General features: G+C 49.4%; 1 protein-coding gene and 1 long non-coding RNA gene across 30 annotated transcripts in view; one reads left to right on the plus strand and one right to left on the minus strand.

Annotated features, from left to right (window-relative positions):
- The first annotated feature begins 401 nt into the window (after window positions 1–401).
- On the plus strand, window positions 402–7,371 carry LOC102138197 (uncharacterized). Of its 24 annotated transcripts, none has more exons than XR_012416847.1 (6): window positions 409–615; window positions 1,024–1,124; window positions 3,014–3,077; window positions 4,993–5,023; window positions 5,795–5,884; window positions 6,757–6,949. It is a non-coding gene; the product is annotated as an uncharacterized lncRNA (long non-coding RNA). The 24 variants fall into 24 exon arrangements; XR_012416857.1 differs by having other exon boundaries at window positions 1,053–1,124; XR_012416845.1 differs by lacking the exon at window positions 409–615 and adding an exon at window positions 5,399–5,539 and having other exon boundaries at window positions 622–1,124.
- ZNF251 (zinc finger protein 251) overlaps window positions 6,711–13,408 on the minus strand; it is a 50,688-nt gene continuing 43,990 nt past the window's right edge. For 4 of the 6 annotated variants that reach the window (XM_073999859.1, XM_073999858.1, XM_015455416.4 and 1 more), the window contains 2 exons: window positions 12,516–12,674; window positions 12,177–12,406 (listed from right to left, as the gene is read on the minus strand). In XM_073999859.1, the coding sequence (XP_073855960.1) occupies window positions 12,667–12,674 (8 nt within the window). In that variant the 3' untranslated portion in view covers window positions 12,177–12,406; window positions 12,516–12,666. Of the gene's footprint in view, window positions 8,656–12,176; window positions 12,407–12,515; window positions 12,675–13,408 lie in introns of those variants that run through there. The other 2 variants (XM_015455415.3, XM_065519900.1) reach the window with 2 other exon arrangements.

The raw sequence follows: 13,408 nt of genomic DNA on the forward strand, positions 1-13,408 counted from the left end.
CCTGTGACCTGCCGACCTGTGCTCGTCCCACCAGTCGGGCGATGAGTTGGTCTGACTGGTGGCCCCTGGCACCAGGCTTCCCCATGGGCACTGGAGCAGGCGGACAGGGGTGGGGCCCCGCGAGCGACACGGAAGGGTCAGGGTGGCGGAGCGGACCCTGTGGAGGCGGGGTCACTGTGCTCCTGCGAAGGGTCTTCGGGGGTGGAGTCTATCAAGGGTGCGGGGGCGTGGTCACGGAGCGGGGCCAATAAAAGGTGACGGTGGCGGGCCGGTGCCTATGAAGGGCGAGGGGTGTGGTCACAGGGCGGGATCTACAAGGGATGCAGGGGCGAGGCCGGGTCTCTGAAGGATGTGCGGTCGCGGGGCGGAGTCTATAAAGGACAAGGGGCGTGTCCCTGGGTGGGGTGAGAGGTGTGGTCATGGGGTGCAGGTCTGTGTAGGCTGAGGAGCTTGTTCCCCGAGTGAGGGTCTGTGAAGGGTGAGGGCGTGTTCCTGGGGTGGGGGTGTTTGTGAAGGATGAGAGTTTTTCTGGCATGAGGGGCTGGTGAAGGGTGAGGGGCGTTTTCCCGGCTTGAGGGTCTGTGAAGAGTGAGAGCCGTGTTGCCGCTGGTGCAGGTCTGTGAAGGGTGAGGGGCGCGTTCCCGGAATGAGGGTCTGTGAAGGGTGAGGGGCGTGTTCCTGGGGTGGGGGTGTTTGTGAAGGATGAGAGTTTTTCCGGCATGAGGGGCTGGTGAAGGGTGAGGGGCGTTTTCCCGGCTTGAGGGTCTGTGAAGAGTGAGAGCCATGTTGCCGGTGGTGCGGGTCTGTGAAGGGTGAGGAGAGTGTTCCTGGAGCAGGATATGTGAAGGGTGAATGACGTGCTTTCGGGTGAGGTTAGTGCAGGACGAGCGGAGTTGTCTCGGGGCTGTGTCCTCTAAGGTGGGGACGTGGTTTCTGGGCGGGGTCCGCCATTTTGTCTGGTGAAAGTGAGAAAGGGAGGGTCCAGGGACAAGCGAGACTCCCACCTCTGGCCTCATCCTCCAGCCCTGCGTTTTCCCCACTTGTACTGCCAGAAAGCTGAGTGGTGGCAGTCACTTTTGGAGTCTTCCTGAGACGATCCACCAATATAAAGTAAACTCGAGGAGGTGAGAGGAAATCATTCGTTCATTCATTGATTCCACTCAAGGGTCACCCAGGGCTCCTCTCTCAGCTCTTCTCACGTCCAATGCCCTACAAGATATCTGGAAGCCGCCCTGCTGTCCTTGCACGGCTCTTGGGCCCGAAGCGTGCTGGGGGTGGTGGGGGCCAGGGAATAGCCTAAAGAGGGAAATGTGGAGCAGAGCCTGGCTCTGTCTGTGCAGGACTCTCCTCTCAAGCATGAATGGCCATGGGGTGGTGATGACAGGTGGTACCTCCGACTTAGCGAACGTGGAGCACTAAGATAGGAAAAGGCCACTGGACCCTGGACCACAGGTTTCCTCCCCTGTCCTCTCCTGCCTCCACACTGCCCTCTGTAGGAAGCCAGAGTGGTGTCTTCTATTGCTACTTCTTAGAAATAAATGCTTATTCCCTGGTGTCGCAAGGACGAGTCAGCATTTAGACAAAAAGTTCTCTCAGCAAGGCAACTTTACTTTCTGCAGAAATGGTACTGCTTGCCAGCAGTCTCGCCACGAGAGTACACCGAACAAAGGGAGACAGGAATATTTATCCCTAATGCATGAGGCCCCTACTGCTGTGTCCTGTCTCCATTGGCTGGAGTTGAACCTCACATTCTAGGCTGAATTTGATTGGCTAACAATTTAAAACTTCCTAAATAGGTAAAGTCAATGAGGAACAAAGGAAAAGAGGAAGTTGCTTATGAAAGGACTTTAGAACAGTAATAACATTTCCAAATAAGGAAGGGGCATAGGCTGCAAGCTGGGACATGTCTGGGCATGTCCAGCACGAATATTTTGGTTAAGGTAAAAGGACACAGAATGTACTACATACCTGTGAACATGTCTAATACAAATACTGAAGTCAGAGTATACAGGCATACTGTATGCTTATTCCGTTACATTTGCTATATAAAGCTTAACAGAGTTATCACTATAAAATAAGGAGCTTGAACAGAACTAGCTTGGGGAGAAAATACCAATAACATTTCTGATTTGAAGTAGAAACTTTGAAGAGGAGCTTTTTACTTTCCACACTGCTCGTGATTTTGAGAATGTTCAAATCCACAAAAAAGTATTATGAACATCATAAACCCTTCATTTAGATTCTACAGTCGTTGACATTTTGCCACACTGGCTGTATCTTTGAATATATTTACTTTTTGTTGCTGAAAAGTAATTTGAAAATACCGTTGACCCTTGAATAATACAGGGGTTGGGGCAGTGACCCCTGTGCAGTTGAAAATTAAAGCATAACTTTTGACTCCCCTAAAATTTAACTACTAATAGCCTACTGTTGACTGGAAGCCTTATGCATAATATAGTCAATTAACATATTTTTATATGTATTATATACTCTATTCTTTTTTTTTTTTTTTGAGACGGAGTCTTGCTCTGTCGCCCAGGCTGGAGTGCAGTGGCACCATCTCGGCTCACTGCAAGCTCCGCCTCCCGGGTTCACGCCATTCTCCTGCCTCAGCCTCCTGAGTAGCTGGGACTACAGGCACCCGCCTCCGTGCCCAGCTAATTTTTTTGTTTTAGTAGAGATGGGGTTTCACTGTGGTCTCGATCTCTTGACCTCATGATCCACCCGCCTCCGCCTCCCAAAGTGCTGGGATTACAGGCGTGAGCCACCGTGCCCGGCTACTCTATTCTTAAAATAAGCTGGAGAAAAGAAAATGGTGTTCAGAAAATCACAAGGAAGAGATAATATATTTAATATTCATTAAGTGAAAGTGGGTCATCCTCATTGTCTTCACCTTCAGTAGTCCGAGGAGGAGGAGGAAGAGGAGGATTGGTCTTGCAATCTCAGGGGTGACTGAGGCGGAAGAAAATCCAATTATAACTAACCCTCGCAGTTCAAACCTGTGTTGTTCCAGGGTCCGCTGCAATTTGTAGACATCATGGCACTTTCCCTTAGGTACCTCAGCCTATTTCCTAGAGGTGAGGACATTCTCTTACATGATAGCAATACTTTATTTCACCTGAGAGAATTAACAATAATCCCGTGGTCACCTGGCACGGTGACTCATGCCTGTAATCCTAGCACTTTGGGAGGCTGAGGCGGGCGGATCGCAAGGTTAAGAGATTAAGGCCATCCTGGCCAACATGGTGAAACCCCGTCTCTACTAAAAATTAGCTGGGTGTGTTGGCATGCGCCTGTAGTCCCAGCTACTCAGGAGGCTGAGGCAGGAGAATCACTTGAATCAGGAGGCAGAGGTTGCAGTGAGCCAAGATTGCGCCACTGCACTCCAGCCTGTCGACGGAGTAAGACTCCGTCTCAAAACAAACAAACAAACAATCCCATGGTCACAAAACTCTTATTTCTCCAATTTCTCCAATTGTCTCTAAAATATCTGCATAGCTGGGTTTTTCCCCTCTAATTCAGAAGCTAATCAAATCAAAGTTGCATGTTGCATTTAATTGTGTCTCTTCAGGATCCTGTTTTTTTTTTTCCTTTTTTTTTTGAAACCAGGTCTCACTCTGTCCCTAAGGCTGGAGTGCAGTGGCACGATCACGGCTTATTGCATCCTCAACCTCCCAGGCTTAGGTGATCCTCCCACCTCAGCCTCCCGAGTAGCTGGAACTACAAGAATGTGCCACCATGCCTAGCTAATTTTTTGTATTTTTTTATAGAGACCAAGTCTCACCATATTGCTCAGGCTAGTCTCAAACTCCTGGACTCAAAGGCTCTACCTGCCTTGGCCTCCCAAAGTGCTAGGATTACAGGCCTAAGCCACCGCATCTCGCTGGCTCTTTTAATCTGGAATAGCTTCCCTGCTTTTTGTTTCTCTTTAGGACACTGACTTGTGACCACGTGTGGCCATCTATCTGTGTTATACTCCATGTTCTGGGTGTAACCTGGAGCCCACACAGATTAACACTCCCTGTCCTTCATGCCCCAGTGGGTGGAGTCGTGGTCTCTGCTGTCCATGAGGCAGAGGTCGTTGAGGTGACATGCAACCAATTATGGCCTGTCCCCTAGCGGCTGGGGGCAGACCCCTGCTGACCACCTTTCCTGGGTCCAGCTCAGGCCATGCCCCTCCACCCGCAACCACGATGCCATGGTGGCTTCTTTTGTGGTGGCCTCTTTCGAAGGGGTTCAAGGAGGCTGCAGAGCTGAGGCCTCAAGATGGACAGGGCCATGGGCCAGGGGCCTGGTGAGGAAGCCAATTTACAAACCCAAGTCACAGTGGGCTGAGCCAGGGGCGGGCAGAGACTGGGAGACCAAGGGCCAGGGTGGTGATTGGGGGTGGGAGGTGCCCTGGCCTCAGGCAGGGGTGGGGGCGGCTGAGGAGGAGGGGAGCAGGTGGAGGGGTGAGCCGCCATCCCTTGCCATTCCCAACCTGGGGCCTGCTGCCAGCTCTACCAAAAGGGTTTTCTCCAGGCCTGAACTATAGGTCTTCCTGCTGGCAACTCTGAGGATGCACACCCCTCCAGCATGACTCCAGCCCCTCTTGAACATGCCTCACCCCTGCAAGGCATTGATTTGAGGTGCCCTAGGGAGGAGGGCAAGCTGGAGACCCGAGGGAGCCCGCAGTGGACCCGAACTCTGGGGGTGGGAGAGGGTACCAGGGGGAGGTGTTGCCAGGCAGGGTCAGGGTCAGGTCACATCCCCCAGACTCCAAGCAGCAGAGGCACAGTATCACCCTTGAACCTGAATTCAAGGGCTCTGCAGCAGCACTAAGCCCAGGTGAGAAGGTCTTGGGGGCAAGTACCCTTCATGCTGAAGGAAATGCAGGGTCACCAGCCTCCTAAGACAGCTTGTGACCTGGGGCCGCTGCAGCACACAGGTCTGCGGGGCATGGGCTTGCCCTTCTGTGTCTTCCTTTTGACACCCTGCCTCTAACCTTCCCAGGAGGAGCCCAGCGATGGTGGCTGAGCCCCAGGTGAGCTGACCTTTGGGGAACAGTTGCTGCCCAAGGCCTCTCCCCCTCAGCCTGGAGCCCCTTGCCCAGCAGACCCTTGGGGCCCTGAGAACAGAATCTCCCTCCCCAGATGCAGGCCCAACCCACTGGCTGCCCCTTCCACAGAGCTGAGCAGGGTGCAGGGCCCTGAGGGGAGAGCCCAGTTTTGAGAGCTCTGTGTTTCCATAGTCACACTTTCCCTGCCCAACCTACCCCTAGCTCTTTTCCTAAACATCTGCCTGGAAAGTAGGGAGACGCACACAGAGCCTCTTGCTAGAAATTCAGTCCAAGCTGCAAGGTGTGCCTGCCCTTGGGCAGGGGTGAGGCTCTCTGGGCAGTGAGCACCTGTGATTTTAGGGCACAGTGATGTTTGAGGAGGTGGCCATGTACCTCACACAGGAGGAGGGGCAGCACCTGGGACCCCCTCAGAGAGCACTCCACCAGGATGTGATGCTAGAGAACCACTGCACCCTAACAGCTCTGGATAAGCATCACATGGTGGGTTTCAGGTCCCTGCTCCCCATCCCCAGGTGACTGGTCCCTTGGGCTCTCTTGACTCATAGACCAAACATCCCCAGTCCATGGGTATGGTACATCCCCAGTACCCATGTCCCAGCAGGGAGTGCCCAATGATCTCATCACCCATTCTTCTCGAGACCGCCTCTGGATCCCCCTCCTCTTGCAGCCTCTGTGGCCCTCAGCCAGGGGCAGCTCAGATATTCCAGCACTGACCATTATCTTCTTGATAAACAGGTTTTTCAGTGTCCACACTCAGGGTTATTTCCCAGCGGGAGCAGGGGAAAATGCCATGGGTCATTGCTCTGCCAGGGCCTCCCTGCACAGGTGAGTGAGGAGGTAGGTGTCTCAGGGGAAGCCGTGATGTGTTGTGCATGTGAGCTGTGAGGGGGGAGTTTGAATGGCCAGCTGAGAGACCCCTGATTGTCTCTTCTGGCTCCCGTCCTGGCCCCACCTTCCCTCTGAGGAGAAGTGCAAGCCCATTGTGCTACTCCTTGTGCAGCTACTCAGGTGGGACAGCCATTTTCTAGTGGTGACCAGGCTTCCCTGATGAGCTGATTAACGCTTACATGTCAAAGTACAAACAAAACTCCACATTGTGTTCACATGGGAGCATGCCCCCAGCACCCTCTCCTATTTCCACAGTTTGCACGCTGCTTGCATGCAGGCATTCTTCTAGGTGCTGGGGTTAAGTATAAGCAAAACCAAGTCCTTGTCTTCAGGGAGTGTACATTTTGGTTTGTGCAGAACATCGTAGTTTGGGGAAGAATGATTTACCCTGCCCTGATGTCCTATCATATTGTTGGTCTCCACATTAGAATGCTAAGGGACAGGGACTTCATTCATTCACCAAGTCCCTGGTACCTCAGGCAGTGCCAGGCACCCAGGAGGCACCTGGCAAACACTGCTGGAATGAATCCCTAGTTCTTTAGTTGTCAGTTCCTGCTTTGTGCACTGTGCCATCAAGGTGCCGCAAGTATCTGTGTGAGAAGGCATTTGCCCTCAGAATTTCAGTCCAGTCAGAGAGAGATGGACACACACAACTAAGCGTGATACAAGACAAATGGAATAAAGTCATTAACAGAAGGGAAAATAAAACTCAACTCAGGCTGGCAAATATGAGCTGCACAGAAATTTGCTTTGGCTCAATCAGTTTCTTCTTTCACAGAGAAACTTTTAATTTCCATTCTTTGTTTCAGATTCTTAGGTCAAGACAAAGCATAAACAATCAACTCCAACAGAAAAATCTGAAGAACAATTACAAGGAGTAACTCAGGAGATTTTCCCAAGAGGCAATCCAGAGGAGTTTGAGTTTCGATCAGCTTGCAGGATTGAGACAGGAGCAGAATATTGCTGGAAAAAATTCACAATAAAGACCGGGATGGCCGTGCGCGGTGGCTCACGCCTGTAATCCCAGCACTTTGGGAGGCTGAGGTGGGCAGATCATGAGGTCAGGAGATTGAGACCATCCTGGTTAACACCATGAAACCCCGTCTCTACTAAAAATACAAAAAATTAGCTGGGCGTGGTGGCGGGCGCCTGTAGTCCCAGCTACTCAGGAGACTGAGGCAGGAGAATAGCCAGAACCCGGGAGGTGGAGCTTGCAGTGAGCCGAGACTGCGCCACTGTACTCCAGCCTGCTGGGCAACACAGCGAGACTCCGTCTCAAAAAACAAACAAAAAAAACCAGGATGAAGTTATTTCCCCAAAAGAGAGGTTCGAGGCAAGTGGTCAGCTCCCACTTGAAAATCAATGCAGCAGACAAATACCAGGAATGTAATAAATTGGAGAAAAGTTTGTCTCTGGGCACAAAACCTGTTGTACGTCTGAGGGACAGGCCAGAAGAGAGAGCCAGTAGATGGAGGATGGGTGGCTGAGGCTTTCCATGTGAGTCATGTCTGAGTGGACATCAAGCAGTTACCAGTGGGTCAAAGCCCCATGGATGTCATGTGTGTGGGAAGTCTTTCAGCAAGAACTCACACCTTACTTGGCATCAGATAATTCATACTACAGAGAAGCCTTGTGTATGTATTGAATGTGGGGAAAAAATCACAACTCAAGCCTTATACAACATCAGAAAATTCACTGTGGATGGTGAAACCCTATCTCTACTAAAAATACAAAAATTATCTGGGTGTGGTGGTGCATGCCCATAATCCCAGCTACTCAGGAGGCTGAAGCAGAAGAATTGCTTGAACTAGGGAGGCGGGGGTTGCAGTGAGCTGAGATTGCGGCACTGCACTCCAGCCTGCGTGACAGAGTGAGATTCCATCTAAAAAAAAAAAAGGCCAGGCGCGGTGGCTCACGCCTGTAATCCCAGCACTTTGGGTGGCTGAGGCGGGCAGATCACAAGGTCAGGAGATTGAGACTATCCTGGCTAACACGGTGAAACCCCTTCTCTACTAAAAATACAAAAATAAATTAGCCAGGCATGGTGGCGGGCGCCTGTAGTCCCAGCTACTTGGGAGGCTGAGGCAGGAGAATGGCGTGAACCTGGGAGGCGGAGCTTGCAGTGAGCAGAGATCACGCCACTGCACTCCAGCCTGGGAGACAGTGAGACTCCGTCTCAAAAAAAAAAAAAGGAAAAGAAAATTTATGGTGGAGAGAAACACTATGTGTGTAGTGAATTTGGCAAGGGCTTTAGGGAGACATCAAAACTTGTTAAACTTCAGATAATTCATACTGGAGAAAAGCCCTATGGGTGGAATGAATATGGCACAGCTTTTAGTGGGAATTCAAACCTTATTAAACACCAACTGATACATACTGGAGAGAAGCCCTATAAATGTATTGAGTGTGGGAAAGCCTTTAATCCGAAAGCAAATCCCAGGCAATATCAGAGAATTCGTACAGGAGAGAAACTTTTTGAATGTAAAGAGTGTGGAAAAAGCTTCAGTCAGCCATCACACATGATTCATAATCAAAGGATGCATTTTTGAGAGAAGCCCTAAAAATACAATGAGTGCGGAAGGGGCTTCAAACATCACACCGGATTGATCATCAAAGAATACACACTGGAGAGAAAACTTACTTGTGTGTCATGTGTGGGAGAGGCTTCATTCAGATGTCACACTTGATTCATTGCCATAGAACACATTCTGTAGAGAAGCCACACGCATGTAGTGAATGTGGGAAATGCTTCAGCCAGAGCTCAACTCTTACTAGACATTAGGTTATTCACACTATGGAGAGCGAATATAAGTTAAAGGAATGTGCGCAGGCTTTCAGGGTGAGCTAGCTTCTCAGTCACTATCTCACAAATTCTACTGGAGAGGAACCCCTCAATTCATACAGGAGGGAAAAGCATCCAAGAATGCAACAAAGGTGGGAAGCGTTTCATTGTAGCTCATTATACAATGTCATGAGAGTTCCTATTGGAGAGAACCCTGATGGATGTAATGAATGTTGAAAAAACATTTAGTTGGAACTCACATATTATTTACAATGAGATAATTCATAGAGAATATAATGGATATGAGAGGCTTTGGTGTACTGTGGGAAGTAGGTGAAAATGTGGGTTCCTGCTGTTGCCCTTTTGAATAAACTGCCCTAGCAGGTGCTTGCCGCAGGGTGGCCATGCTCTGTAGGGAATCTTGCTTTAGACTGGGATTGTCAGATGGAGACAAAGCCTTATTCCTGGCTGGGAATGCCACTGGAAATGCTAGGGGAGACCAGGATCCATGGTGTGGCCTGATCTCAAATATGCAGAAACCAGAAGCAGAGACCAGACCCACAGAGAGGCAGATAAATGCAACCCCCAAAGTGGATGCACAGGAAAATGGAAAACTATTAGAGTTAGTGTTGGGTCCCCAAAGTTGCCTTTTTATCCTGAACAACGATGAGCAATGACTCAAGGTCTTCGTGAAACCAAACAGAATAGCTGAGGTAGCTTCCTATACCTCTGCACCAAGTTTCTTAAATCTGAAAGCATGTAGAATGAGTGTCAGCCACACCAATATGTAGGATCTGTATTTTCATCAGAAGGCAATCCATTGCAGCTACTGGCTACACTGAAAACATAAAATTATTTTAACATAAGCCTTCAGCAGCTTAGGATAAAATAAAATCCTTGACTTTAGAATGAAGTTTTCACTATGAAATGAAATCAAGGCTGGGCACAGTGGCTTCCGCCTGTAATCCCAGCATTCTGAGAGACCAAGATGGATCCCTTGAGGCCAGGACTTTGAGACCAGCCTGGCAACATGGTGAGACCCCATCTCTACAAAGAAATAAAGTTAGCCAGGTATGGTGGTGGGTACCTGCCATCCCAGCTACTTGGGAGGCTGAGGTGAAAGGATCATTTGAACCCAGGAGGTTGAGGCTGGAGTGAGCCATGGTTGTACCACTGTACTCTGGCCTGGGCAACAGAGCAAGTCTCTGTCCCAAAAATATATGTGTTAAAGATTACTTATATCTAGTTCACACCTCCCAAAGGTAATTCGAATTGAAATAGTGATGCATACAATAATGTCATTAAAGTAGAAACACAAAGGATTATAAAGCCATTGATGGTAAGAGCAATTGATTTTGTGAACTTCAAATCATAGATATAACTGAATAGTTCATTGCTTATACAAAGTAGCTGTTGAAAAGTTTCTGACTGACTGGGCGCAGTGGCTTATGCCTACAATCCCAGCACTTTTGGAGGCCAAGGCAGGTGGATCACTTGAGAACAGTCCAGCCAACATGGAGAAACTCTGTCTCTACTAAAAATACAAAAATCAGCCAGGCGTGGTGGTGTACGCCTGTAATCCCAGCTACTCCAGTGAATCAAGAGAATTGCTTGAACCCAGGAAGCAGAGGTTGCAGTGAGCTGAGATCACACCACTGCACTCCAGCCTAGGTGACGGAGTGAAACTCGTCTCAAAAAAAAAGTTTCTGGTTAGATTTTTCCTCTAGGCACAGTCTGAGGGGAAAGGAAGAAAGCTTTGAGAGGAACACAGCTATGAAATGCATCCATCTGCCCCTCCTTCGTCATCAGACAATGGCACAACCTGAGCCAGGGATGACCCTCTGTCTTCCAAGGCTTGAGGTGCAGAGAAGAGTAGCCAGACCCACATACTCTCCAGGGTTCCACCCCTAGTCCTGGGTGTAAGAAACAAGCTGTTGCCTTGTGTCTAAAATAAATAAATAAATAAATAAATAAATAAATAAATAAATTTAAAAAAAAGGGAGCGGCTGGGCACGGTGGTTCACGCCTGTAATCCCAACACTTTTGGAGGCTGAGGCAGGAGGATCACTTGAGGCCAGGAGTTCAAGACTAGCCTAGGCTACAAATTGAGACCCTGTCTCTACAAAAAAAAAAAAAAATTAAAAATTAGTCGGGTGTGGTGGCCTGCATGTGTATTTCCAGATACTTGGGAGGCTGAGGCAGGAGGATCGCTTGAGCCAGGAGTTTGAGACTACAGTGAGCCATGACTGCACTACTGAACTCCAGTTGGTGATAGAGACCTCCTGGTCTCTAAAAAATTTGTTCAAAAGGGAGGGGAGGGTAGACTCTTGAGTCTTGTCTACAATTCTCTACTCCTCACAGGGAAAACGGACCTTACATTCACAAAAGGGGAGCCGCAGCAGCTGCTGTCACCAACAGGTGCTTCTGTACATCACTGATTTCTGTCTGGCTCACTCTCTTCCACTTGTCCTGTTGTGCATACCATTGGATGCCAGGTGACACTTGACAAGGTCGTAAGTGCCACAGGACTTGCAGTGAAGGGAAGGGTTGATTGGGGAAGAGGAGTTAGGAAGGTTTGGATGAAGAATTAGAACTGGGCCTTGAAGGATTGACAAGATGATAGCAGAAGGAACACAGATGAGCTGGGAAGAGGCCGATTCTCTCAGATGCCACGGGGTTGGGAGTGTGACTGAGGACCGGGGCAGGACCAGGATCCTGCAAGGCCAGGCTCTGCTGGGGAGTGTGTTCAGTCCTGGAGCCATGGGAGTTGTAGGATATTTTGAACCAGGAGGGTTTCAGAATTCCTCTTCAAGGCCATCTGGGTACGTGGTCTGCGAAGCACCTGGCAGCTCCCTGTGCCCACAAAGGTACTGTGCTCCATGGTGTGCATAGCTCTTCTCCTCACCTGTCAGCCAGGTGTCACAGCTACACTGCCCTGTTCCTCAGACTATAAACTGGCTTCTTGATTACCCTCATGGCTCCTTTTCCTTCACATGAGATTTTATGGTAAAAACAAACAAACAAAAAACAAAAACAAAAAAAGAACCCACACTGGTTATGGCTGAATGCTGTGGTCAAGGGTCTGGGCCATAGCGCACTTGTACTGGGGAGATCAGCAGGGAGGTTACTGAGAGGCAAACTCACCTGCCCAGAGTCTGGACAGTGGCTCTGCAGGCTCTCATACCTGATTCTTCCCTCATGCTGAGATGATCCCTACATTCCAGGAAGTGGACATAGAAGACCAGAAAGCCAGGGCACAAATTGAGCCCTGCTGGAGGCTAGATTCTTAACATGTGCCCGAAAGTTGTCAGCAACCCTGGTGTTGCCACTGGGATTGTACCTCCGTTTGTGCACAGGTTTGAGGGAAGCTGGAGGAACAGGAACCAGAACATGAGGAATGGACATGCCTGGACAGTATCTGCACATTACTGGTTCTTTGTCTTTCCATTTTCTTTCCTCTAAGGCTTAGAGTCCAAGCTGAATGTCAGTTTCCTCTGTGTTTCTCTAATGAATGATTAGGTTTCTGCTCATGAAATTAAAATCTCATTCTATGCCCTTTGGGACAGTAAGTTTACAGTTGATGGAAGTTTAGAATGACTCCCAAATTATTCAGTAACACATTTAAAGACAGTCTCTTGTCTGTCCCTACGATGGCCAGCCACATCGAATGTCAGAGCCTGGGGGGAGCAAAAAGAGGGTTTTGGAGTGGGACAGATGGATCTGGATCACAGACAATTTGTTTAACCTCAGTTTTCTTACCTGTGAAATGGTGATGTCAATCCTTACCTGGCACACGCAGAGCACTTAGCACCACCTGGCACATGGCAGGTGCTCCATGAATGGCAGCGACTGTTACTGTGTCCAGAGTTGGTTCCTTCCAGTGGGTTCATGGTCTTGCTGACTTCAAAAATGGAGCCACCGACCTTCACAGTGGGTGTTACAGTTCTGAAAGATGGCACGGACCCAGAGTGAGTAGCAGCAACATTTATTGTGAAGAGGAAAAGAACAAGGCTTCCACAGCAGGGAAGAAGATCTCAGTGGGTTGCCCCTGCTGGCTGGGGTGGTCAACTTTTATTCCCTTATTTGTTCCCGCCCATGTCCTGCTGATTGGTCCATTTTAAAAACCTCTAGCTAGCTCTACAGAGCACTGACTGGTGCATTTTACAAACCTCTAGCTAGCTACAGAGTGCTGATTAGTGCATTTTACAATCCCATTATAAGACAGAATAAGTTCTCCAAGTTCCCACTGGATCCAGGAAGTCCAGCTGGCTTCACCGCTCATTGCCACCACAGTGGACTTTACTAGGCTAATGGTAAAAGGCAACTTTATCTTTGTGACTAGGAGATAACTTTTTCCCCAAATGGGTGACAAGACTAAGGTTCTGACATGTTGCTTCCGGGCTCCTGCTGTGGATATCATCAACCACAGCCACCTGGAAACATTCCCAAGATACCTATTTTTCCTACAGATATTTTTTCTACCTTCAGTCCTTAGTTCTCATTCTCCAAGGAACTCAACAGTCCTGAGCAACACTGAGGTCTCAGGGGCTTAGTTCTATCAGGGACTCTGTGGCCCCTGGCCCCTGGGTCCCTCACCTCCCACCAGGGCCACCCCATTGGTCTCCATGCCCAAGGCGCCTCTTTCCTCTTCAACTGCCCCAGGGGCACCAGGGTCGCTT

The sequence above is a fragment of the Macaca fascicularis genome, chromosome 8, assembly GCF_037993035.2.
Source record: "Macaca fascicularis isolate 582-1 chromosome 8, T2T-MFA8v1.1".
Taxonomy (NCBI): Eukaryota; Metazoa; Chordata; class Mammalia; order Primates; family Cercopithecidae; genus Macaca; species Macaca fascicularis.